At 49.7% G+C, this 25,761-nt stretch overlaps 1 protein-coding gene and 1 long non-coding RNA gene across 3 annotated transcripts; one reads left to right on the top strand and one right to left on the bottom strand.

Annotated features, from left to right (window-relative positions):
• The first annotated feature begins 900 nt into the window (after positions 1-900).
• On the top strand, positions 901-24,508 carry LOC309816570. 2 transcript variants are annotated; one of them, XR_014296036.1, is made up of 4 exons: positions 901-1,175; positions 15,321-15,480; positions 18,825-19,014; positions 23,638-24,508. It is a non-coding gene; the product is annotated as an uncharacterized lncRNA (long non-coding RNA). The 2 variants fall into 2 exon arrangements; XR_014296037.1 differs by lacking the exon at positions 18,825-19,014 and having other exon boundaries at positions 23,638-24,503.
• Positions 12,235-12,978, bottom strand: LOC309816569 (cytochrome c oxidase subunit 7C, mitochondrial-like). Its single transcript, XM_082644225.1, has one exon. The coding sequence runs from the start codon at positions 12,881-12,883 to the stop codon at positions 12,692-12,694; it is 192 nt and encodes a 63-aa protein (XP_082500351.1). The 5' UTR covers positions 12,884-12,978; the 3' UTR covers positions 12,235-12,691.
• Positions 24,509-25,761: the final 1,253 nt, after the last annotated feature.

The following is a 25,761-nucleotide window of genomic DNA, read 5'->3' as shown; positions in this document are numbered from 1 at the left end:
GGACTTTGGAATGGGGAAGGGGAAGCACAACTTTATGTTTTGGCCTGAAGGTGGGTTGGTATTTTGGGGAGTTCTTGGGAACAGAGCATGTCCATCCAATTTCAGACCCAGGGCTTCTGAGGGACTCCAGTCATCCCAGAGGAGGTTAGGGGCCGCCAAGGGGTGAGCGGCCAGGTGTGGAAGCCAGACTTGGTGCAGCTCCAACTTCTACTGTTTGTTCATAGCGTGTAGGGAGGAGTGAGAAAAATCGGAGGAAGGGCTAAAAGCGCCGGCTGGCACTGTCACTGAGTGTTCCGAAAGTGGGGGGGGGGCGGATCTGGGGGCGAGTCGGAATCTTAAGTAGATGCGTCCCCATTCAGACACCCCCGGCTGAGGGATCCCTGGAGCGCATGTGGAGGAATCCTGTCCGCCCCCCAGAAGGGAGGCCCAGCCTAGGCTCCCTCCTCCGGGCCACCGGGGTATTGGAAGTGGGGAATCTCCCCTTTTCCCCGTCCCCGCCCCCCACCCCGAGTTTGGAGAACCCCAGGCTCTGCCCCCATAGGTCGAGGCTGACGTCGCCGCCGCATTTCTAGGAATGCCCCTATCCGCTGACTATATTTGGCGAGGGTTTCTAGGAAGCCCCCCCCCCCCCGCCCCGCCCGGCCCCGCCCGGCCCCGCCGCAGCCCCCGCCCCGGGCAGGCGGGAGCGCTCGGCTTCCAGGCTCTCACCCTCTCTCCCCGGCCGGGGAGGAGCCGCCCCGCCGCTTGGGCCGCCGCTGCCGCCTCCCCAGCGCGGCCAACCCCGGGCCGGCCCAGCCCCCGCCCCGGGCCGGCCATAGGGCGTGGGAGGGTGGGGAGCGGGGGAGGGTGGGGGCCGGGCCGGGGTGGGGGGGCGGGGGCGCGGCTTTGTGGCGGCAGCGGACCGTGGAGGCCGGGTGCAGCCCCGTCGGCTCCGCGCTCTCGGCAGAAAAGGCTTTTATACGCCCCCTGCCCATCACTTGGATCTGATCTGAGTAAGGGGGGGATTTTTTTCTGGAAGTACCCCCCCACCCACGGTGAAGGATTTGAGGCTGGGCTCCAATCGAGGAGGAGGCTGCAGGGCCCGCGGGGCGCCCCCCACCCCGCGCACGCCTCCCGGGAGCCCTGGAAGGCGCAGCCCCGGGGGGCCCCCTGCACCCCCGGAGGAGGCAGCGGCGGTGAGTTTCCCCCTTTTTCCTGCACGGCACCCCTCCCCCGGGCCTGGGAGCCGCGGCAGGTGGGTGCCCAGGCCCCCGGGACAGAAGAGGGTGCGGGGTGGCTGCCTGGGGGTGGGTGGCGACACGAGCCGGGAGGGAGGTGGCGGCGGGGGGGAAGCGCGCGGCTCCCCCGGGACCCGGCGCTAGACGCTTGCCTGGGAGGGAAGCCGCCGCCGCTGCCGCCCCCCGAGGCAGCGGGATTGGGCTCCCTCCCCCCCTCACCCCTCCCTGGCTCCCGAGAGAGGCGTGTTAGGCGTGGAGGTGGGATGGGGGCGAGGCAGCCCCCCCACCTCCCTAATGCCGGGGCTTGGAAATTAACGAGGCGGGTTGAAAGCCTACCACCCCACCCCCACCCCGGAAAGCCGGTTCGGGAAACTGACTCGCTGCGTGACCCCGATATCAGTGCCGCTCGGAGAGCAGGCCGCCCTGCTCGCGCGTCCGCGCCCGCCGCACCTCGTCGTCACTCCACGTGCGCCCGGGGCCGCGCTGGCACGGGCAGGGGGGCCAGCGCCAGCCTCCGGGGGCTGGGCCCTGGGGACGTCCGGAAAAGCCGGGAGCACAGTCCCCAGAGAGTTACCACCTCCCCGAAGTAAAGTTGGCTGCCCCCTCCCTCCGAGGAGTAGGCGGCCATAGCACGTTGGCTGTAGCTGTCGCTGGACAGGAGTTAAAAAAAAAAAAAATCTAGGTTCCGGGGTGCGGATCGGGGTGTCAGGGCCCGAGACCACACCAAGTTGCTCTGGCAAAAGTTAGGAGAAAAAAAGGAAAAGGCATTTTTGATTTGGGGCTGGGGGGGAGTGGCGTTTCTGGTTTCTCCTGCTTCCAAGCCCCACCGTGGGGAGCGTTGGAATGTGCCGCTCAGATCCTCTGAGGACACATCCATATTTATAATTTATTTTTAGGAGAAGTTGTGAAAAAGGGAGGGGGTTTAAAATGGGGAGAAAAGGTGTGTGTATCGGGGTGGCCTTTCCAGAACCCAGAGGCTAATTGAGCTATTAAGATGGAAATCACTTCCTCCAGTCGGGGCAAGCTGCAAATTTGACTTTAATAAGACAATTAAGGGCACAAATAACTAAACTTTAGCTGGATTTGGGAAGGGGTGGGGGTGGGGCACTGCAGGAGGCCCCCCAGGCACAACTTTTGCGCTCCCCTTGAGGGCCATTTTGGACGCTCAGCGTCTTCCCTGGGACGATGTCAGGCCCAGCTATGGGTCTGGGAACAAGGGAGGGAAAAGATACCCCCATGGGGCAGGCAAATACGCCCTCCGTCCCCACCATGCTACTCTGGCTTTTGGATGAGATGAACTGTCATCCCATCATTCCTGCAGGAAAACCCAGTAATGATTCCTTTAATTATCCAGGATTCTCCAAAATCCTGCCTCAAAGGCAGCCTGCCCCAGTGCTGTGAGCTGAGAAGGGGGACACCCTTCTGGAGAAAGGAGGTTTTGGAGGCTGTGGTCCCAGAATCGGGGTTTTGAGGGCGAGATGAGTTTATGTTTTATCCAACTGGCCCACAAAGTCCCGCTTTTGGGGTCATTATAAACGGCGAGGGATTCAGGCCCCAGCAGTCCCTGGAGGGAGGGGGCAGAGACCTAGCTGCACCCCGAAGGTCGGTCGGAGGAAAGGGTAAAACTGAAAAGCCGTCTGGGGGATATTCTTATATACGTGTGTGTATGTGTTCTCAGTCTGTTGAACCTGCTGTTTTCAAGGGCCTTTCTTTGGGAGGCCAAGAAGGTATGAGAAGGCAAAAGTACTTCCCCCCACCCCCCCAGTGGTTTAATGAGATGTTTTAAACAGGATTTTAAGGGAATGAGTGACACATGGGTCGTGTCAAACCATTTGACCACCTCAAAAATCAAACATCACTGACATCGTGAATTGCAGTTACATTAGATTTGCTTGCTTGCTCCCACGTGGAATCGCAGTATTTCTTTGCAATTCTTTGCTGCGCTGATCTTAGTCATTTTATAAGAAACGCTGGATAATCTGTTGTCAGGGAATTCTCTAAGGCAAGGGTGACGGAGGTACAAATGCCCTCCCATTAACCTTATTAAGTTCTGTTAATTTACACACACACACACACATACACACACACCCCTACCCTCCAGTTGTAACCTATATAGACATCCACATACCTTAAGTTTCTTTATTTGCAAACCTGGATTTCAATCAAGTGTTCACGGCAGGGCATAGAGAAAAGTGAGCTGTACCTGAAAAACTCTGGAACACCAAGTCCCTGATAGAAGATTCGTGTTGAATAGACATGACACATAGACACACTGGTGACATTCGCGTTCCCGGGGCCTTGGCAAAAAACAGTTCTTTACTTTTCAGAGTTCTTTCCCTTTGTTATGGGACACGATGAAACAGCACAATTTTCAGGAGTCCACAATCCCAGCGTGGCTGGGCGATGGGAAATTGTCACGTTGTGAATTGCTGAATCGTCACCCCCATCGTAGCGCCAGAGAGCTGACTGTCAGGTCCTATTTGCTTTGCTAAATAAGGACATCTCACCAAATTAGCCTCTAATGATACTTCTACAAATAGGGTGTTTTACGTGAATTAACGAGACCGGAACACCAAATGTCGCACCAAGATACTGAGCTATAATCGTGGCGATGAAGCAGCATGTTAAAATTGCTGAATTGTCAAGTATGGAAAAATCAGAATTTAGTGCTGAATGTGAACCGGGGGCTGCTTTAATTCGAGCAATCGAAACAGCACAGCCCCTGCTTACACTCGGCCCTCTGCAAGGGTGAATGTAATTATGAATACATTTAGCAAACTCCCCCTGCCTCTGAATCTGGAAACAGGCAGAGTAGTATGGTGAAGAGATTGTAAGTCAGTACTTTGCAGTGAGAAGTGGTCACTAATTCAGCAAAGGATCACAGCTTCTTTTCATATTCTGACCACTGCTCTCCCCCCACTCCCCGACCCTAACCAATAAGAAAAAAAAAAAGCTCAGCTGTGGAACTGCTGAATACATTTTGGCTTTTCTCCTTTTGCCCCTCTGTGTGAAATTTCACGAAGCAGTTGCTACTTTTCCCTCCAAGGAAGTGTGGATGGATTTCGAAAGGAAAAAAAAAAAGCAAATTTGAATGTCGGTCTTAGCAATACACAAGCCATAGCCGACTCTCACAGGGAAAAAAATGTTTCAACAGAAAGAATATGGAATAGCTGGGGGGGGGGTAAAATATTTAGGAGAGGGGCTGCAATGAAACTCCTACTTCCTTAAAAATAAAACATGCGTTTCTGACCCAAACCAATGAAAGTTGGAAAAGTCCCTAAGGGAGCACTCCCTCTATTTCTTGCTTCCCAGCCTCCCACCCACTTATATTAAGAACAGAAGGAAGATTCTTGCTAGATAAACTTACAACTACCTTATAGAAGAGCAGCTCAGCCTCTTGTAATTGTGATATTGTAAATATCAGCTATTTTAGGCATGAGGATAGAAATGGGTCAGATGAAAGTGAGGGCAAACTTGGTCCTTAGAACCACTTGCCAGAAAGGGCACACCCAAACAAGATCATCCATTTTCTTTCTTGCCGAGCATCCAAAACTTGGGAAAATGTATCCCAAACTTGGGAAAATGTATCCCAAACTTGGGAAAATGTAAAGTCCTTTTTGCTTCTTATATTTGGAACAAGGTGAAAGTAAACGCTGAAGAAAAACACCGACGCGAACGTGGTATAAAATGATCACAGACTTTAGGCCTAGTAGCCATGCATGCTTTTCAGGCAAAAGAGTACATGTTGAAGAGAGTTTGGAAGGAGGGGACTTCAGGGTCCCTGTCACCCCCAAGCCCCCCACACCTCCTCGGGGTCTCTTTCCAAAGCACCCAGTCCTCAGAGGCTGCTTTCCCAGCGTCCTCCATTGTAGGGGGTGTGTGCGCAGATATTTACAAAGCTTTCGAGTTTCCGATTTTACATCATCTTCCTTATATAAAACAGTCAAGTTGAAGGAACCACAAAGCAAACTCCTTTCTCAGTGTCTCCGGAAAGGCTTAGCCACTAGCATGAAAGGGAAGCACACCTAGAAAATGAAAACTGATGTTGGTGTCCCAAGAAAGCCATTGTCAAAAGGGATTGAGAAGAGGGAGGCAAATTCAGCCTTTGCTGGAGGATTTGGCCCAGGCGGGAAAGGAGCCTTAAGGTAGCTGTGCAGTGTGGTGTGAAAATTTTCTGAGAGACGTGCAGAAAACCAGGCTCTCTTGTTGGACTCATGCGTGAGATCAGTGCCCGGGTCTGTTGGCATCTCTGCCCAAAACAGCCTGGACCGCTGCCAGCCCAGACCTGAACGTGGCCTTGGAGCCACCACCAGAGCCCAAACAAGCCCCAGACAGGTGCTGGGGTGCGGTGGGGTGGGGTGGGGTCTCTCCTCCTGGGGCCCTCGGGGCCCGCAGCATTTCTTGGCTAAAAGCAGGGAGCTGGGGGGGGTGTTAGGCTCCCAAGAGCAGCCTCCCCAGAGACTCTTGACTGTCCCGGTTACCATGTGGCCTCCGGTGAGGGCAGAACCCAACTTTGCTAAGACCAGGCTAGCAGGTTCCAGAGCAGAGCTGTGCTTTTGCAGCCTGGGCTGAAGCTCTCTCTGCCCTCCAGCAACAGGGCTGTGATCCTGCCGTTTGGGGTGGGCCGAGGGGGTGTGGCACGGGGCCAGCCGCAGAGCAGGGACACATCTAAGCTACCGTGCAATCTACCCCCTGCAGGTGTGTGTGTGTGTGTGCGCGCGCGCTGTGTGTGCGCGTGTGTTTGCCTGCCTTCTCCAGCCAGCGGCCTCCCGTCCACGTGGGGAGCTGAACCCTCTTCTTTCAATCAGGGTGCAAGGAAAACCCGGGCCAGGGGGTCAGGGCTGCAGCCTGGAAGTGCGGAGAAGGCTCTGGCAGGCCATCAGAGGGCCTGGAGGGAAGGCCAGGGAGGTGGATGAGGGGACCTACGTCTAAGCCACCCTGGGGGCCGGCAGAGAGAGAACTGTGTGGGCATTCCAGAATAAGACATGCAGGAAAGAAGCCTGCTCAGCCTTGGCACCGGGTCGCATCCTCTGGGGGAGGTTGCACCCAGCCCGGAGTCAGCCAAGCCCACAGGCCTCCCGTTTGGCCTCAGTAACTGGACTTTAGGCCACCAAAAGGCCCCATGGGTTCCTGATTGTATCTTCGAGTGGCATTAAAAGGTCCAGACCAGGCACTCGTAGGCCAGGCCATATTTAGCCTCAGGTTCACCCGGAGAATATTTTAGGTGCTGCTTGAAAGGCGAGATCTAGGCCTGGTTGCCGGCTGTCACATGGCAAGTGTAGAATCGCCCCCTTGCAGGTCTGGCCGAGGTGGCCGGGTGCTCACCACCACAGATGCCCGGAGTCCCTGCCAGAGCTCCGGGGCCACGCGACAGGTGCCGAGGAGCCAGCGAGCGCCCAGGTCGCGGGTTCTGTGTTGGGAAGGCTTTTTGCCCCGTTTTTCACTCTGATGGTGATAAGGCTGCTTCCATTCACAGAACTCACAGAGGCTGTTTTCAGCCCCTCTCTTCCGCGATGGCCCAGTGTGATATGCCAGCTTGCTGAGTGAGCAGCCTCCTCCTCGGGTGTCAGCGGCGGTAGACGTGTTAACCCTTTCAAGGCGGGCGGGGGGGTGCTGGCTGGCTTGGGGGAGGGCCTTGTCTGCAGAGACCTTGAAGGCCACAAACCCTGGGGAGCCCCTGCCCTTGACTCCTTAATCCTCACTCGTTAGTGGCTGGACCTGAGAGTCGGCACACTGGACCTTAGCTGTGATTTTCCCCCTTTGGCCCCGTCAGTGATAACCGCCAGGCTCCCCGACCCAAGCTCTCGCCCTTCACTTGTTCATACAGCCCTGGAAACGGCTGCTTACTTTACAGATATTTTCATCCGGGTTTCCAAGTTGATAACTTTCCCACATTCCAGAGGAAGGAGGGATTGAAGGATCTGTGATTCACTTGGGTTATTAACGAGGGTTTGGGATAATCATTCGGGGTCTTGGGGAGATGGCACTGGCTCTTGAGCATCACCTGGCCTTAGGGACTAGTCCTCGTCACCTGCTCTGGGATTCCAGATCCTGGTTTTCTGGGCACAGAGGAGGCGCATCTATATTGAAGCCACTGTGTGGAGACACATTTAGCCAATTATCAGCCTTTCGGGAGCCTGGGTGGAGCCACCGCCTGTGCACCAGGAAAGCGTCGGCTTGTTTAAAGTTTGCTCTAACTTTGTACATTTTTTCCTTTTTAGTTTTGGCTCTTGGAGTTCCGAGAGCCACCACTTCCTGCCCAGCTGGTTCATTACCGCAGGGAAAATGAGGGACTTTTGGGGGCAGATGTGTTTCCATTCCGCTATCATAATGCCCCTAAAAATCCTTATTGCTCTTGCAGTATTCCTCGGGGGTCCCTGGGCCAGCTGTGGCAGCTGAGTTTCTCCAGCAGCTAAAAGAAGAGACAAAGATGTTCCCCCAAACCTTCCCTTCTGGTCCCTGGTAGAGCTCCCCTCAGCAGTGCTCAGAACTGGTGATCACCATGAAAAATAAAAAGATGCCATCCGCAGACACCAGTTCCTAAACATGCTTTTTGCCCTCCAGGGGCCGAATGTTGGAGATCAGGCTTGGGAAACAGGGCAGCTGAGGCTGCTGTCAGCGTTTGCTCTGGGGGTTCATGGTGGGGGAGGTGAGGAAAGTGGGGAAGAAACAAGTGTTACCTGTTTGACAAGGCAATTCACATTCAGCCTGGGCCTTCCAGCAGGGCCTCTGGGATCCTCACCTTGGCAGGGGCTCTGGACAGTCCTGACTGGCTCACCAGCTCCCTGAGTCAGACCACTTCCCCACTCTCTGCCTCGGTTTCCTTCTCTGGCAAGGGAGGGGCAACACCCCATGCTCTGTTCTGAAAGTGTTCTCACCTGTACCTAGAGCGTTATCATGAGTTCAAGTGATAGACAAGCTCAGAGGGTGCTTTGAAAGTGGTGATGCCACAGCATGAAACATGGAAGCTGTTAGTGCTGATACTTACTAATACACGCTTCATATGCTAAGACAGCTCGGACAGGAGCAGAGACTACAGCCCAGCAGTAAGCACAGGTTTCTAGAATCATGGAATCAGGCAGCCCCAGCCCTGAGACTCTTGCGCAGTGTCACCCCCAGGCAAGTGACTCAACCTCTCTGGGCCTCCATTTCCTCACGTAGGAAACCTATGTTTTGGAATAGAAGTTTCCCAAGTCTGATATGCACATGATTTTAAGTGGTACCTGGCTAGAGACGTAAATTATTCTAACAGGTATTTCTTTGTACAGCAGATTTCTACTTATGGCAAGCAGTTGGCTTTCAGTTTAGGGTAGGTGTAGAAGGGCTCTTTTTTACATCAATTTATGCAAGATAAAGAGGGTGAGTTGCTTGAAAGAAAAATATCAAGCAAAGGAGAGTACGGGTGGCCTGAGGATGGGCCAGAACCCAAGATGATCCTTTCTAAAGTTTCAAAGTCTACCTCTTTTTTTTTTTTTTTTTTTCTTTTTGGCCGCGTGGCATGGCTTTTGAGATCTTAGTTCCCCAACCAGGGACTGAACCCAGCCCTCGGCAGTGAGACGCGGAGTCCTAACCACTGGATAGCCAGGGAGTTCCCCATAGTCCACCTCTTAAGAATTCTTGTTTGTCTTAGGGATTTTCTGCACCCCTGGAGTTGGTGTGGGGAGGGGTAGGTTACCAATTCCAATCTGCAGGGGGCTCGACCTGTGACAACCGGGAGGTCACGTGTCTTCTCCCCCCACAAACTCCTGCCCTGCTCACCAACACCAGTGAGACCCCTTGGATCTCTGCCCCTATGCCCACCCATAGCTCTGACTTGTCTTTTATTTTAAGATCCTGCTGCCCCAGCACCCTCCTTCCTGGCCGAGGCACCTCTCTGAGCCTCAGTTTTCTCAGTGAAATGGGGAGAATAATTAACCCCCTGTCTCAGAGCAGTGTGAAGATCAGGGGTTAATGGGACTCCATTGAGCAGCTATGATGGTGCACAAACGGCACGACTCAGAAGGCAGTGGGCACCGGAGGCCCTGGGATGGGCAGGGGGCACAGCGGCACCCTTGGCCTGGAGGGGTATTCCTTGGACAGGCCACCCGATGCCAGGCCTGGGCATCAGCTCCCCACCCACCCCCTGGGATGGGGAAATAGCAAGCACTGGGTCTCAGCCAGCAGGGGCGGGCTCTGGTTTCACTTTCTGCTGTGTCATGGGGTGGGGGGTGGCATCAGGGCCCAGCTGGCCAGCTGGGGCAGGCACCGAGAGGCTGGCAGACAGCTGTGGCCCAGCTGCCAGAGCACAACCCGTGCCCTCACCCTGCAGCCTGCCAGGATGGGGGCTGGGCCCTAGGGCACCCCTTAAATGCCTCTCACCCCCTTGCCTTGCACAGCGAGAGGACCCCAAATGAAAAAAGCCAGGAGAGGGTGAAATGGTTCCTCTAGCCACGAGATTGCCCCCAAACAAGTTCTTAAGGCCGCAGTCTTGAGGTTCTGAGCACTGCGGCTGTTGATTCTGGATCAGAGTGCTCTGGCTGGATGCCTGCTTCCCACCTGCCTTCACTGGTGCATGTCTATCGAGGGCCTACTGTGTGCTCAGCACAGTGCCAGGTGCCAGAGGTACAGCAGGAAGCAAGACAGTGCCTGCCCTCATGGGGCTCCAAGTTGAGTCGCAGGGGACAGACAAAAGAGCAAGTAAAGAGAAAAAGGGACTTGCCTGGTGGTGCAGTGGTAAGAATCCACCTGCCAATGCAGGGGACAGGGGTTCAATCCCTGGTCTGGGAAGATCCCACATGCCGTGGAGCAACTGAGCCTGTGCACCACAACTACTGAGCCCACGTGCCAGAACTACTGAGCCTGCGCAGCTAGAGCCTGTGCTCTGCAACGAGAGAAGTCACCGCAATGAGAAGCCCGTGCACCGCAACGAAGAGTAGCCCCCGCTCGCCGCAACTAGAGAAAGCCCACTTGCAGCAACAAAGACCCAACGCAGCCAAAAATTAATTAATTAATTAATTTTTAAAAAAAGAGAAAGAATCCCATCTTATGGGACAGTTCCACACTGTACGCTTTGTGGTAGCATCTCAGAGAAGGTACATGCATACATGCGTGTGTGTGCAAGTGTGCGTGTCAGGGATGTGTCGACTCCTGGGACACGCAGTCGGTTGAGAACACAGACCCAGGGACCAGATGTCCCATGTTTGAATCTGGATTTTTCTACTGACTGGTGTGAGATCACAAGCTAGTTCCCTCTCCTTTTTGGGCCTCAGTTTCCCCATCTCTACATGATAGGGTTGTAATGAGGATGAAATGAACATCCGTAAAGAACTTAAGACAGTGTCTGGCATCAACCGTCTGCTGTCTAAGTCTTAGCCATTATCTAATAGTCATAAATGTGCGCTCTTCTCATAGGATGAAATGCAGCCGTCACTGCAGGCTGAGAACAGCAGTGATATTGCTGAGCCTGCCCTCCCTGCTCAGCGCTGTACCTGCCTCATCTCACTTACTAGCCACAACCAGACCTCACATTGGCCTTAGCATCTCTTTGTTCACATGAGGAAATGGAGGCTCAGACAGGTGAAGAGATGTGTCCAATGGTACCCAGCTGGAAAGCAGTTTGACCCCAGGCGCAGGGCCAGCTTCACAGCGTGGGCCCTGCATAGTTCAGTGCTCTGCTGTTGTCATCCTGAAATTTTGAAGAATTTTCGAACAAGATGCCCACGTTTTCATTTAGCAAATTACAGAGCCAGTCCTGCCCAGATCTGAGTTACTCCAAAGCTGGCGCTCTTAACTCCTACCATCCATCTATCATACAGCTGGCCCAGAGTGGTTTTCCAATTCATTGGTACAGTATTTAGTGTGGGACTGAAATCCTGGGGAGAATACAGAACTTATTATGGGGCCAAATTGCCCAGATGCCTATTTGATTGTCGCCCCCATCAGAAGGAAGGGGGTTAGTTGCCAAGGGCAGGGGGTGACTCATTCGTTGCTATATCCCTAGGACCTGGCATGTATTAGCTGCTCAGTTAATCACTGTGAAACAAAGTGAATGAATGGGAGGCTGCCGTATCTCCCGAACTAAACCCAATTTAAATAACACCGTCCAGGAAATCAGGTCATCAATGGTGGCTACCCTCAGCTGCCTTCTGGACAATCCCCTGAAGGGTGTGGAGACAAAGGTCTCTTCCCTCCCCTGGCTGCAAACCCAGGCCGCAAACCTGCATGCCAATACCTCGTAGCAGATTACTGTTTAAACAGGTTCTGGTGGGGACCTCAGAGGCAACACAAGTGTTTAAAGACATGGCAGGCCTGGATTCCTGAGCACCTGTTATTGGGTAAGATGCCGAGCTCAGCCAAAAGAATACTTGAGTTCTGGGCAGGTTCAAGTCCCAGCTGAGGATCAGGGGGTACAGTTTCCTGGACTGCTAAATGAGAGAGTTTGGATTTGGGGGTTAAGGGTCCTCTTTTCCTCTGAAATTAGAGTTTTTCTACACTCTCACAGTTCCAAATTTGCTCCCCCAAAAAACTTAGCGTTACTAAGAAGCAAAGAATCCTCTCAAAAGCCTTTAAGATATTTATAACAATAATAAACGTGTTTTGGCCAACTGTTTTCACAGGCTTGATCTCCATCACTTCACATAATTACCATACGAAATAGGAGTTACTGCCCTCATTTTCTAAATAACAGCGTAACCACCAACATATATTGAGTGTTTTATATGATGTAAGCACTTTACACATATGAAATCATTTTCATTGCACAAGCAACATATAAAGGAGGCACTGTTACTGCCTCTGGTTTCCTGATGAGGAAAGAAGCTTAAAGAGAGGAACTGACTTGTCCAAGGTCACACACCCAGCATGTGATGAGCTGGAGTTCAAGCCTGGATCTTCTATGTCAGGGGTCAGCAAACCTTTTCTGGAAAGGGCCAGATACTAAATATTTTTAGACTTTATAGACCACACAGTCCCTGTCACAGCTACTCCACTCTGCTGTTGTAACAAGAAGCCAACCAGAGACATTAAGTAAATGAATGGATGTGGCTGTGTGTTCCAATAAAACTTTATTTACAAAATCAGGAAGTGGGCTGATTTTGGCCCACAGGCTATAGTTTGCCAACCCTGTTCCAGACCCCAAAACCTGCAAGAACCTGGCCCTGGCAACGATCTTCCTCACCCTCTCTCCCCACCTGTGAGGTGACTGAGTTACGTTTCAGAACAGAGACCAGTGGGGCTTGGGAGAAGTTGAGTTGGCCCCTCTTTCCTTGGGATTATGAAGCCCTTGGAATTTACAACTACTAGGACTTGTTAGTGACTGCCATGATAGATCACCACGGGGACTTTAAAATCGTAATTTTAATAGCTGTCAAGTGAGTAACTTTTTTATGCCATAAGTTTATTTACAAACATATCTAGGATGCTGAGTTCAAGAGTTTGATCCTTTTTTCAAAGAGACTGCACATTTAAAATGCTCCTCTTCGTATCTGTCTCATCGATTATTTTTTAAGCAGTTGGTGTCTTACTATATAGAAAGGTGCAGCAAATCCAGACCCAAAGTACAAAGTCATCATAGCTAGTAACCACCACTTGTTTTCCAGTGAAAATGGTAAATTCTTCCCTGGACCCTCCTCACAGTGGCTCCTACAGACCACTGAGGTTGTGAACCTCCGGATGCTTTGTCCCAACATAGCGCTGTTGGAAGCCCTGCGAAAAGCTCAGAAACCGAAGGCAGAAGAAATGGAGGCAGCACACCTCATGCTCCTTTCCTCACGACCTTGTTCCCCTGCGTGCAAGGACCGAAAGGGAAGTGAGTAACTTTTAAAGAGCAAAGTGTTTAGGAAAATACCTCTATGGGGCACTTTGGCTGTGGAAGGAACTTCTCTTTGGGGAAGGCACTTCTCTGTAGTTGGTGGGAATGGCAATAGAGTGAAAAATGTCTTAAGGCAGAAGAAGGTACCGGGAAGGGGAGATGGAAAGTTATGTGTGTGTGTGTGTGCGCACATGCACACACGTGCAGAGAGAGGGTGGAGGAGAGAGAGATTTCCCAAAGGCAGGAGGCTGGAGCCTAAGGATTCCTGGCAGGAGAAGGGGGTCAGGGGGGAGGACATGACTTTCTCCCCCAACAGTTTTATTGAGATATAATTCATTTACCATGTAGTTCACCCATTTCAAGGGCACAACTCAATGGCTTTGAGTATATTTACAGAGTTGTGCGACCATCATAACAATCAATTTTAAAAACAGTTCTATCCCCTCAGAAAGAAACCCCCATACCCGTTAACAGTCACCACCCCACCCCAATCTTCCAGTCTCTTCCCCAGTCCCCACCCCTAAACAACCACTAATCTACTTTCTGTCTCTGTAGATTTGCCTGTTCTGCATATTTCCTACCAGTGGAATCATACAGTATGTGATCCTTTGTTACTGGCTTCTTTCACTCAGGATTTGTGTCCTCAAGCTTCATCCATGCTGGGCTTCCCTGGTGGCACAGTGGTTAAGAATCTGCCTGACAATGCAGGGCACATGGGTTTGAGCCCTGGTCCGGGAAGATCCCACGTGCCGCGGAGCAACTAAGCCTGTCACCACAGCTACTGAGCTTGCGCTCTAGAGCCAGTGAGCCACAACTACTGTGCCCACGCATCACAACTACCGAAGCTCACGCGCCTAGAGCCTGTGCTCCGCAACAAGAGAAGCCACCGCAAGGAAGAGTAGCCCCTGCTCGCCACAACTAGAGAAAGCCCGCACTCAGCAACAAAGACCCAATGCAGCCAAAAATAAATAAATTAAAAAAAAAATTTTTTTAAAGGTTCATCCATGCTGTGGCCCATATCAGAACTTCATTCCTTTTTATGACAAATAACATCCATATTTTATTTATCCAGTTGTCAGTTGATAGACATTTGGCAGTTATGCATAATTCAGCTATGAATATTCATGTGTTTTTGTGTGGACGTATGTTTTCATTTCTTTGGAGTAATATATCTAGAGTAGAATTGCTGGGTCATACAGCAACTCCATTTTAACATTTTGAGGACCTGCCGGAGGCACATCATATAGTGCCTTCTTCAACTTTGTATTATGGAAGTTTCCTACCATACTGAAAATGAGAAAGCACCCTGTACCCATCATCCAGGTTCAACAACGATCAACATTTTGCCAGTCTTGTTTTACCTGCCTTCCCTCCTCCACCATTGTTTCCCACTGAGTAGTTTGAAGCCAGTTCACACACTGCACTTCATGCCGTTAACTTGGCTGAGAGGTCAACATTTCCTTTCATCCCAAACCTTCAGGCCAAGTCTCCTATACCCATATCCTTGTGTGGATGGAATTTGGGGACAGTGGAGGAATTGGGGCATAGTCTAGAGTGAGTCAGCATGGGGTGGGATAGTTGCTCCGCGGCACGTGGGATCTTCCCGGACCAAGGCTCAAACCCATGTGCTCCTGAGTGAAGCAAGTCTAGCTACAGGATTTGCAAAATGAAAATGTGGAGCCCTTTGTTCAGAAATTACTAAGAAGTTCAAGATAACAACAGTAGAACATCAAACTTAACGTAGACCCTGTACAACAGCACAAGTCATGTGCCCATGAGGCCAGCAAAAGGGCGCCCAAGCAGAACTGAGAACTGATTCATTGGCTGCAGGAATTTCGAGCTTTGGGTGCCTAGGAGGGACACAAGCCTCCCTCACCCCCAATCTCTGGAAAGGAGAGTTGGGTCTCTCATGGCATGTGGGACAGCGTTTAAGTCCGTTCCATTGGAATCTCCAAAAATAAGATGACCCCAGCTGACCTGTGGGTTATAAGTACTTCTAAAAAATAGCCATTTGTCTTAAGCCTTCTTCCCTAAGAACCTGCAGTTGTTTCATTTGGCCACAGCATTTTGTCCTGGACTCTGAGTGTACCGTGATATCACGGCAAATGACAGGGCTGCAGGACAGAGGCCTGCTGGTGAGCAAACAATCCAGGGCAGCAGCACGACCAGGGATACCCGTTAGAGGCAGGTGGCCATGGCAGACACTGGCAACCATCATGGCACCCAATCCCTCCCAGCTCAGACAGAGCTCCCTTATCCTTCTCAAAGGATAGCCTCCACCAAGCAAATGAACCTTATTTCTCGTGCTTATCTAGACTCTCAACCCAAGAATTCACCTAGAGATTCAGAGTCTACAGTTTGTGTTGGGATGACACTGCAAGGATTCACTTATACTAACGGAACCTTGTCATGAACGGGAACGCAACATGACTGAGGAGGAGAGAGTGGAAGAGAGGGACTCACTGAAGAGAGCAGGTAAGGACCTTGCAGCGCCTCCTGTTCTCTGTGGCATGTTCAGTGAATGAGTGAACATTCATTCATTCGTTCAATTATTTGAGGACTTATACATAAGAGACTGAGTACCGGGCAAGAGCAATCTAGTAGTCAATAAGACAGACACAGTTCCTACCCTTAGGGGCAGGAGAGGCAATCATAAACCAAAGAGGAAGAAAACATTTTACATTTGATTAAAATAATATAACAACGGCAAAAAAAAAACCCCAACAACAGGTCTGAGTAAATTCGGCTGGCAGTTTTGGGGTTTGTAGACAGTGGATCTTAAAGCAAAGCCCAACTCAGGATTTTGGCAATTCTCAGCAGAGTGAATGTGGAAGCAGCACAACCAGGAGAAGGGTCCGGAGGAGGTAGATGGCTCAGGGTTTTATTTTTGTTTTTTCCACTGCCAGCACTTTCTCCTCCCACTTCTGTTAACAGACGCGATGCCCAGTGGGAATATGGCCAAAGATGGCCGCTTACAGCACCCAAGCCTCAGCTATAGTAATTGGTCCAGGCACAGACACGTGACTCAAATACAACCAATCACTGCAGCCCACTTCTGGGCTGCAGTGATTGGTCCAGGTGTGGTCATGTGACTCAAGCAGGGCCAATCCAGGATTACCCTAACTAGAGCTGGTGAGAAGGCTGCTTTTCCCACCCGCTCTACAGCATCCAGAGCTATCTGTGACCACAGAGACTGAGGCCAGTATGGAGGAAGGGAGAAATGAGGATTGGGATGGGGGTATGGGGAGGGGAGAGAGACTGGCGCTGCGTTCTGTCCCTGGATCCAAGAGCAACTCAGCCTCTTTTGTTCTTCATCATAGCTACCTGAGTAATGAATCTCCCATCTTCCTCAATCAGATCAACTCTGGTTTCTGTATGGTCCAAAGCATCCCAATTCAGGACTTGGGAACTGTTTTTCCCTCTTCATGGATTGTGTGAATCTAAAAGGGGTAGGTTACCCTCAGAGCTCATTCTCCCCTAGGTTTGCCTGCTGTACTTGGGAATGAGAGATTCCCCAGACACATCTCCATGCTCCCCCGCTCCAATTAATTTACCACTGAATCAGAGCTAAAGACTTATTCTTGGACTTCAAGTCCTGCCCTCTTCCTGCTTGCTTGCTTCTCCCCGACCTCATTCCCAACATACACCCACCTCCTCTTCCCACCCTGCTCTCCACCAAGGATGGAGCCTGCAGCTTGCCGTGGCCTCTGCTCCAATGCCCACCACATTATATTTGCAATGATTTACTTATGAAGTCGTTACCCCCCATGACCTTGAGCTTGGGGACCCGCGTCTCACTCATCTTTGCACCCCCAGCAGCTGGCACACAGCAGGTGGGCAGCAATGCAGGAGGGAGGGAGGGAAAGGAGGAGGAGGGGAGAAAGGGTCACTCCTTCCTACTGAGTCTGGTCAACAGATGGATCACTCAGAGGGTCAAGTTCTATACTTGTTTCCTCCGCCAGATACTCTTCCCTCAGGTGGACACACAGCTCGTGCTCCCAACCCCTTCAGGCCTCTACTTCAGTGTCACCTGGGAACTGCATTCTCCCAGTCCCCCCCCCTTTTTTTGTGGTATGCGGGTCTCTCTCTCTCCCCCTCTCTCTCCCTCTCTCTCTCACTGAAATGTCAGCTCCAGGTGGGCAGCCATCTTTGATTTGTTCCCTGCTGTATCCTCAGCACCTAGTAGATGCTCAATAAATATCTGTGGAATGAATGAATTCACCAAAAACCACAGTCTTGCCAAATTTGTTTCTCCCTGTGCACTTCATGTGTTTTACAGGTGTCAGGTGATGTATTAGGTTCCTAGGGCAGCCATAACAAATTACAACAAACCGAGTGGCTTAAAACAATAGAAATCTATTCTTTCAAAGTTCTGGAGGCTAGAAGTCCAAACTCTGGCAGGGCTATACTCCTCCCAGGCGCTCCAGAGGAAAATCCATGCCTTGCCTCTTCCAGCTTCTGGTGGCTCCAGTGTTCCTTGACATGTGGCTGCATCACTCTAATCTCTGCTTCCATCTTCCTACGTTCTTCTCTCTGTCTGGCTCTGCTTCTCTCATACAAGGATGCATGTAACTGTATTTAGTGCCCATCCGAATAATCCAGGGTAAACACCTCTCAAGACGCTTAACTTAATCACATCTTTTTCCATATAAGGAAACCTGTGAAGGTTCTGGGAGAGAAGTGGACATAGCTTTTCTCTCTCTGGGGGTCGCCATTCAGTCCACTGTATGATTGGCATGAAGACCAGAAAAGCAAAGATTCCCACCACCACGCCATTGGCCTGACAGATACGTAATGAAAAAGAGTATTATTGTTGTATTACATTGCCCTGGTCAGAGGAAATAGGGGAAATAAAGGAGCCCCTTTGCATTTTTTCTCTAACTCCACTTTCACTTTTTAAATGTAACCACTGTAAGCAGTCTGCATAATCTTCATAAATTTTCTAACCATATTTGAGAGCATATACTTTTTTGGCTCCTAACATTAAGAAAATTGGAGGGGGTGGGCGTTATAATATATCCTGAAGACATGACAGCCCTCTGACCCACCACAATCTTTCTAATGACTTCTAGCAATGCACCATAGTTAACCTGTCCCCAACTGGCCAGCACTTCAGTTAATTCCAGGATTTTGCCATTGTAACATATATACTCTCTGGAATGTGTCCCGGTATCCTCATCAGATACATTCCTAGAAGTGGAATTTCTAGGTCAGAGGATATGTGCATTTTAAATTTCTACAGCTATTGCCCAGTGCCCTTCACCAAGGTGGCATCATTCATAGGCCCATCAACAATGCACAAGTGAGGGTGTCTGTTTCCAACACCCTCGCCCCCCTTGGCAAGGATGCAGCATGTCAGGAGGAAGCAAATCTCAAACTCAGATAAGTGGACTTTCCATGTGGACCTGGGTGAGGGTGGACACGGCCTCCAAGTTTGTCCCTGTGGCTTTCTGAAGTGCTAAGTAAGCCATTCACAGCTCTCGTCTGGGTTTTATAAACAAAGGCAGAGTTTGGGGAGGTGGGCCAGAACCGTGCAGCGGATGCATTGTGCAACTCAGTATTTATTTCTTTAGTGCGGTCAGAACTTAAATATGGTCAAAACATATTCTCCTGTTCATTTACACAAACAAATATGTTCCTGGGCTGACACCTCCAGTGCCAAGTTTCTAGGGGAAATGAAATTCTACTGTGAGAGGATAAACCACTAGAGAGAAGATGAGGGTGGAAAAGTCGCCACCGTTTGCTTTGCACATCCGAACTGGGCTGCTGAGAGGTGTTTCAGAACTGGGCTCTCGCCTCTTGGTCTCTTTCTGTCTTAGCTGCAGATAAACTTGCCAATAATTTCAGCAAATGAAACATGGAACGTGTCGAGGCCAGAGGACGGAAAACACTCCGGTTTCGATAAAAGGAGGTCTGCTCGCCTTGGAATCCTCCACCCTGCTAGTCAGCAGACGCAAAGATTTATCCAGAGAGGGGCTGATGAATTGAGAAAACAGAAATGAGGCCAATGTGAGTTGCCTTTCAAGAGCTGTGCTAATATAAAACCAAGCAACTTGAATTTGTTCCAAGAGGGGATTAAAGCAACATGTTATTTTGAGTGATTGCTTAATTTATTGAGCTGTGGCTAGATCTGTAATGAAATACAGCCCTTGCAACTGATAACCTCCTGCTGTAATTGAACTTCTACAATTAAGGAATATTTTCTGAGAGTTTCTCTGGAACAGCTCAGAATTTTTAGTCTGTGTGGTGGGGTGTTTTTGAGCACTCATTTTCCAGGCAAGCTTTTTTTTTTTTTCTTTAAGGAGTGACAGGCTGATGTTAATAAGGAAAATAAGCAGCATTTTATTGAATGTCTTACGTGCACCAGGCACTTAATATACATTATCTCTAATCCTGACAACAGCCCAAGGAAGTCACTCTTTTTTGTCCTTATTTTACAGAGATGAGACTCCTAGATGTTAAGTAATTTTGCAGAGTGGCACTGTCCGAGATGGTAGCTACTAGCCACTTGTGGCTATTTCTGTGTAAGTTAGTTAAAATTTTTAAAATCTAAAAATTCACTTCCTAGGTTGCACTAATAACCCTATGGGGCTAGTGGCTACCCCACTGGACGGTGCAGATATAGACCATTTTGATTACTGCAGAAGGTTCTACTGCTCCGTGCCATTCCAGGTATTTCACAGGTAGAAACTGGCAGTGCTAGATTTCAATCCCAAGCTAATGGGCTTTGAAGGCAGCATCTGCCATACCCCTCATTTCCTTCTCTTCCTTTGGCTGAGAAGCAAGGACTAGAGCAGTGATTCTAAACCCTGGCTGCACATTAAAATTACCTGGACTGCTTTAAAAAACAGTAGTGCGCTTCCCTGGTGGCGCAGTTGTTGAGAGTCTGCCTGCCGATGCAGGGCACACGGGTTCGTGCCCCGGTCTGGGAAGATCCCACATGCCGCGGAGTGGCTGGGCCCGTGAGCCATGGCCACTGAGCCTGCATGTCCGGAGCCTGTGCTCCACAACAGGAGAGGCCACAACAGTGAGAGGCCCGTGTACCGCAAAAAAATAAAATAAATAAAAAATATAAATAAATAAATAATAAAAAACCAGTAGTGATGTTAGTGTCCCAGGCCCAGAGATTCTGACTTAATTGTGATTGAGGGGTTTTTAATAATTCTCCCTGTGACTCAAGTGTGCAGCCAGGATTAAGAGCAGTTAGATGAGAGGATCCACACACAGGATGGTGGAAGGAGCTGGTTCGTCTGCCATGAGAATGTAGTCCCTTGTGGATCCTGACATGGGCTTCTCTCAGAGCCACTTCTAAGCCTCCTCATCAGAGACCTCAGGTTCATTTCTGAGGGAAAGGCTTAAGTGCTTTCTCATATGCTTCCTGCTTGAGTGGGAGACACAAAGGGGAACTCTGCTTTTAGAAAGAGGCTTTGTCACACTGTCATGGAAGAAAGGAGATGTGGATGTAAGATCACAGAGATGAAGTGAAAAACCTGGAGTCCCCAGTTTGAATGGGAAGCATCAGTATTTTGCCTTACAAAATAAAGCACGTGTTTCCTACCCCTGTCCACTGAAAGGGTTAGAAATAATGGGCAATTCACTAACAGTGAGCACTCCCAGCACCCACGTTGTGGTCTCTAAACACCACTTCCAACTAGAAGTGCTCTCTGCAGGTTCTGTGGAGATAGGGCTGATTCGAGGTCTGAGGCGGGAAATATGCAAGATGAGCCTGGAACACCTTACCATCCAAGTAGCTCAGAAGCTGTTATGGGGACATATCAAAAAGGAGGCAGGAAGACAACGTGAAGAGGCTCCCACTGGCCAAAGATGGGACATTCTGAGCATCAATAAGAATAATAACTGTAACTGATGGAAATGTGTTAAGTATGTCCAAATCTGTAAGTTCACAATGATACTTAGAAAAACAGAAAAGCATAAACTCATTTGTCATCTTTGGAGGATGTTGGGACCAACTCTTTTTTTTTCTTTCCTTTTGGCCACACTGCATGGCTTGCAGGATCTCAGTTCCCAGACCAGGGATTGAACCGGGGCCATGGCAGTGAAAGCCCGGAATCCTAACCACTAGGCCACCAGGGAACTCCCTGGGATGAACTTCTTATTTTGAAAACTGTCAAATACAGGGGAAAGAATCAAGCATTTATCCTTTCTGGTATGAACCACACTTTACAGTAACCAAATGGCTGATCAGGGGAAGTTTCTTTATAGACATATTCCAGCTAACAAATAAAGACAGAAGGAGAGAATTAGTAAGCCGCCATTTTCAACCTCTAATGGATCTAGACGGTGATCATCAACGGCGATCATCAACGGCTACTAACATCATGAAGGGGGACAGCCACACGTTACGTGCCTTCAAATAGAAATGCAGCCACTAGGAAGTAGTCATACAAACACAAAAAAACAAACATGAATCTCAGCGAACTTCTAGGTCTAACTACTGATTTACAAGAAACAGAGTGGGCAGAGGAACACGTATAACACCAGCTCGGGGATGCAATAAGCAAAATCCAGACCGGAACACTCTACAGAACAACCAGCCCAGTTTCCTCAACAAATAAATTGCAAGAGAAGAAAGAGGAAGGGAGGGAGAACCCGCAGATTAAGAAAGGCGTAAGAGGCGTATCAACCAGTAACAATGTATGAACCTTATATGAATCCTGATTTTTTTTTTTTTTTTTTTTGCCGTACGCGGGCCTCTCACCGTTGTGGCCTCTCCCGCTGCGGAGCACAGGCTCCGGACGCGCAGGCTCGGCGGCCATGGCTCACGGGCCCAGCCACTCCGCGGCATGTGGGATCCTCCCAGACCGGGACAAGAACCCGGTCCCCTGCGTCGGCAAGCGGACTCTCAACCACTGAACCACCAGGGAAGCCCCACTGAATCCTGATTTTAACTGTAAAGAAAACAGTTATGAGACAACCAGAAAATTCTGAACACTGGATATTTGCTGATATTAAAGCATTACTGTTAGTTTTAGTAGGTGTGATGGTGGTAAAAAAAAAAATCCTTTTTTTTTTTAGAGTCATAAATGAAAATATTTGCAGAAGAAATGGTTGATGTCTGGAATTTGCTTAGTATCTGAGTATCTGGGATGAGGGAGGAGGGGAAGGGGCTATAGATGGAACAAGGTTGGCTGAGCGTTGGTGATTATTGACGCTGGGTGATGGATAGCTGGGGTATATGGTTCCATGTACTCTACTCTTGTGTGCACTTGTGTATTGGTTTGACCTGCCCACCACTGCTGGCATCTCTGGGCAAGCCTGGGTAGCAGGTTTGAGATACATCTCAGTGCATGCATGTGTGCACACCCTCTCCTGTCTCCATGGCAACCAGTGAGGTGAGAAAGCAGCATCCAACAGGTTCCTGTCCACATGAGGATCCGGCCAGGCTGCTGGTGTTCTGCTCAGCCCACCGTGGCTGCTCCCTTTGGAGAACTCCTAGTCAGATCTTCACAGTCCCACCCACCCCCACCAGATCTGCCTCCTTGCACCCCTTTGCCATCACTCGTGCTCTCCCTACGCACCCCCTGAGGAAGTAGAGACCAATTAGTGGAGATACAGGACCCTGAATCAGATCCAAGTTCAATTTTTGATTTCTCCACTTAATGGCAGGACCTTTAACCTCCCTGAGTCTCAGTTTTCTCACCTGTAAGATGGGCATGATGTGACTTCAACGAACTCAACAAATCTTTATTATGGGGGGAACAGTGGCAAAAAGGACCTAGTCTCCACCTTATGGAACTAGACACCTGGAGGTAAAAGGCAATCTTAAGAATATGTACTGTGATAAAGTACATGTTTAAAAAAAATTTTTTTGAAAACTGGCAGAGTCACTACTTATGAAAGATCATAACTCTAAATCACACTTTTCATTAACTAGGATATCCACACTTTCCAACTACTGACTATCCGCTATGCCAGACGTATAGAATATTTTCACTTAACGGAGTGTTCATATTTCCATGAAGTAAGTACTATTATCACTACGATTTTATGGAGGAGGAAACTAGGCATTAGAGGTGAGATAACTTGCCCACAGCTGCACTGTGGGCGCATGGCCCTGTCTTCTTTGCTCGGCCCTCTGCATTGATTAAGCTCTGAAATGCAGCAGCAGGGCAGGGAAACCAGAACTACCAGGAGGCCAAAAGCTCTCCAGGTCAAACCCCATTTTGCAAATGAGGAAGCAGTGGCCCCGAAAGGCCAAGTAACTTGTTCCAAGCCACAAGCTGAATTGGCTGCTTAACCTGTGTCCAGGCCGCTTGGGGAGAAGGTACAGGGAAGCCCCACGCGGTGAGGGAGGCTTATTTCCCCAGTTCATCCTGTCCCAGGGTAGGGTGGCCAGTCATCCTGGGGCTTCCCAGGACTGGGAACTTGAGGTGCTTAAATCGGGAAAGTCCTGGGCCAACTGGGATGAGTTGATCACGCTGTCTCACAGTGAGGCATCTAAATGGATGTTTTCTAGGACATGAGAACCAGCACCAAGTCCCCACAGAAGTACTGGGGTTTCATGCCTTATATAATTAACTGAATATTAATATCTAGGCTCCCCCTGCCCCAGCTAGACTCTCCACCCACAGGGGCAGGGACCAGTATGTGATATCCACTTCTGTTTTACAGCCCCTGACTCAACGGTGACCCATGAATGACACTCAGTAAACAGTGATCAAATGGACCAGCCAACACTATCATCACCTCTGACTGGGCCTCCATCTGAAATTGCAGAAACCCTCTACAGCTGCCGTGACCTCCAGTTCCCATTTCAGACAGACTGGTATCCATGATGTCACATGATAGAAGATGATTCCAGAGAAAGACTGGCCAAGAGGCTCCTGGAGGGAGCTATGGCAGACAAGACTGGGTGTGGTTTTTCTATAATTATTGTACCTGTTTTGTCTGTTCTTTCTTGGCTCTGTTCACATCCCCATCCCAGCACCAGTGCAGGAAAACAAAACATTATCGCAGAGTTTGAGACAAGATGGCTGGCTGGTTCCCTCTCTGCTTGTAATTAATGCCAAAAATGTTCATGACTTGCCTTGGCCACAAAGGTAATAATAAAATCAGGCAGTCTGATTATTTGGCTACTAATTTCCTTCTTCGTTTTTTTTTTTTTTTCCTCCCCGTTTCCTTAAATTAATTCCAGAGTTCCTCCAGATTTCTCGTTGCTAAGCTATAAAATTCCAATTTCTCAGCGCCCATGCTGATTGGCAGGGAGGCTCTGGGCAGTTCCAATCAGAAGCAGGTTGCTGAAAGGAACATCCACATCGTAGCTTGCCCCGGGGTATTGGAATTTTCTCCCTGATGTTATGAACCATCAAAGTCTTTGTCTAACTGTGCAAAACACGTTCTCTTGATCTTGTCTGCCTCTCTCTGGAGTGCAGGCTGTTGGGGGGATGCCAGAGGTCCTGGAATTTCCTGCTGGTCCTGGAGGAATAGGGAGTCCCTGGGTCTCCAGGTTGGGGTCAGCAACAGAAATGCCCACGACCTGTCCATGGTTGACCAAAGATGACAGCATGGAGCCCTGCCATGGGCTGGGACATGCCTCAATCCTCCCCTGACTGACCTCTCCCGTGCCATCTCTTAAGCTTGGTGAAAGGCTGAAGGGGGTTGAGGAAAAGTAGGTGCCATTGGATGTGGGGTTGTTGCGGAGAGGCTGCATTTGTAAAGGACTTTAAAACATGTAGACGGTAAGGGCACCGTGGAGGGCCATTCTGGTGTTTCACCTCCAGAATCCTGATGCAAGCAGCCACCGTGAACTGAGCTCCTACTTTGCGCCAGAAACTTTATTTTTATTTTTTAAACCACTTTATTGAGATATGATTGACATACAAAAAGCTATCTATATTTAATGTATACAACTTGTTGAGTTTGGAGATAAGTATACACCCGTGAGACATAGAGAACAGACTGGTGGTTGCTAAGGGAGAGGGGGTTGGGGGAGGGATGGAGTGGAAGGTTGGGGTCAGCAGATGTGAGCTTTTATATATAGAATGGACAGACAACAAGGTCCTGCTGTAGAGCACAGGGGACTATATTCAATATCCTGTGATGAACCATAATGGAAAAGAATATTTTAAAAAGAATGTAGGGCTTCCCTGGTGGCGCAGTGGTTGAGAGTCCGCCTGCCGATGCAGGGGACAAGGGTTCGTGCCCCGGTCCAGGGGGGATCCCACATGCCGCGGAGCGGCTGGACCCGTGAGCCATGGCCGCTGAGCCTGCGCGTCCGGAGCCTGTGCTCCGCAACGGGAGAGCCCTCAACAGTGAAAGGCCCGCGTACCAAAAAAAAAAAAAAAAAAAGAATGTATACATATGTATAACTGAATCACTTTTCTGTACAGCAGTAAAGAACACAACATTGTCAATCAACTATAGTTCAATTAAAAATAAAAATAAAAAATAAGTATACACCTGTGAAACTACCATCACAATCTATGCCATAAATATATCTATCACTTCCAAAAATTTCCTCCCACCTTCTTTACTATTCTTTTTTCTTGTGATAGGAACATTTAACATAAGATCTACCCTTTTGGTAAAATTTTAAGTGTACAATACAGTGTTGTTAACTATCATTATCGTGCTGTACATTAGATCTCCAGAACTTAGTCATCTGGCAGACCTGAAGCTTTGTACCCCTTGACCAATATCTCCCCATTTCCCCCTCCTCCCACCCCCTGGAAATCCCCATTCTATTCTCTGGTTCTCCGAGTTTGACTATTTTAGATTTCTCATCTAAGTGGTATC

Source organism: Mesoplodon mirus (assembly GCF_964341445.2).
Source record: "Mesoplodon mirus genome assembly, chromosome: 15".
NCBI classification, from domain to species: Eukaryota; Metazoa; Chordata; class Mammalia; order Artiodactyla; family Ziphiidae; genus Mesoplodon; species Mesoplodon mirus.
The sequence above is the reverse complement of the archived record's forward strand: the minus strand, read 5'-3'. Positions and strand labels throughout refer to the sequence as shown.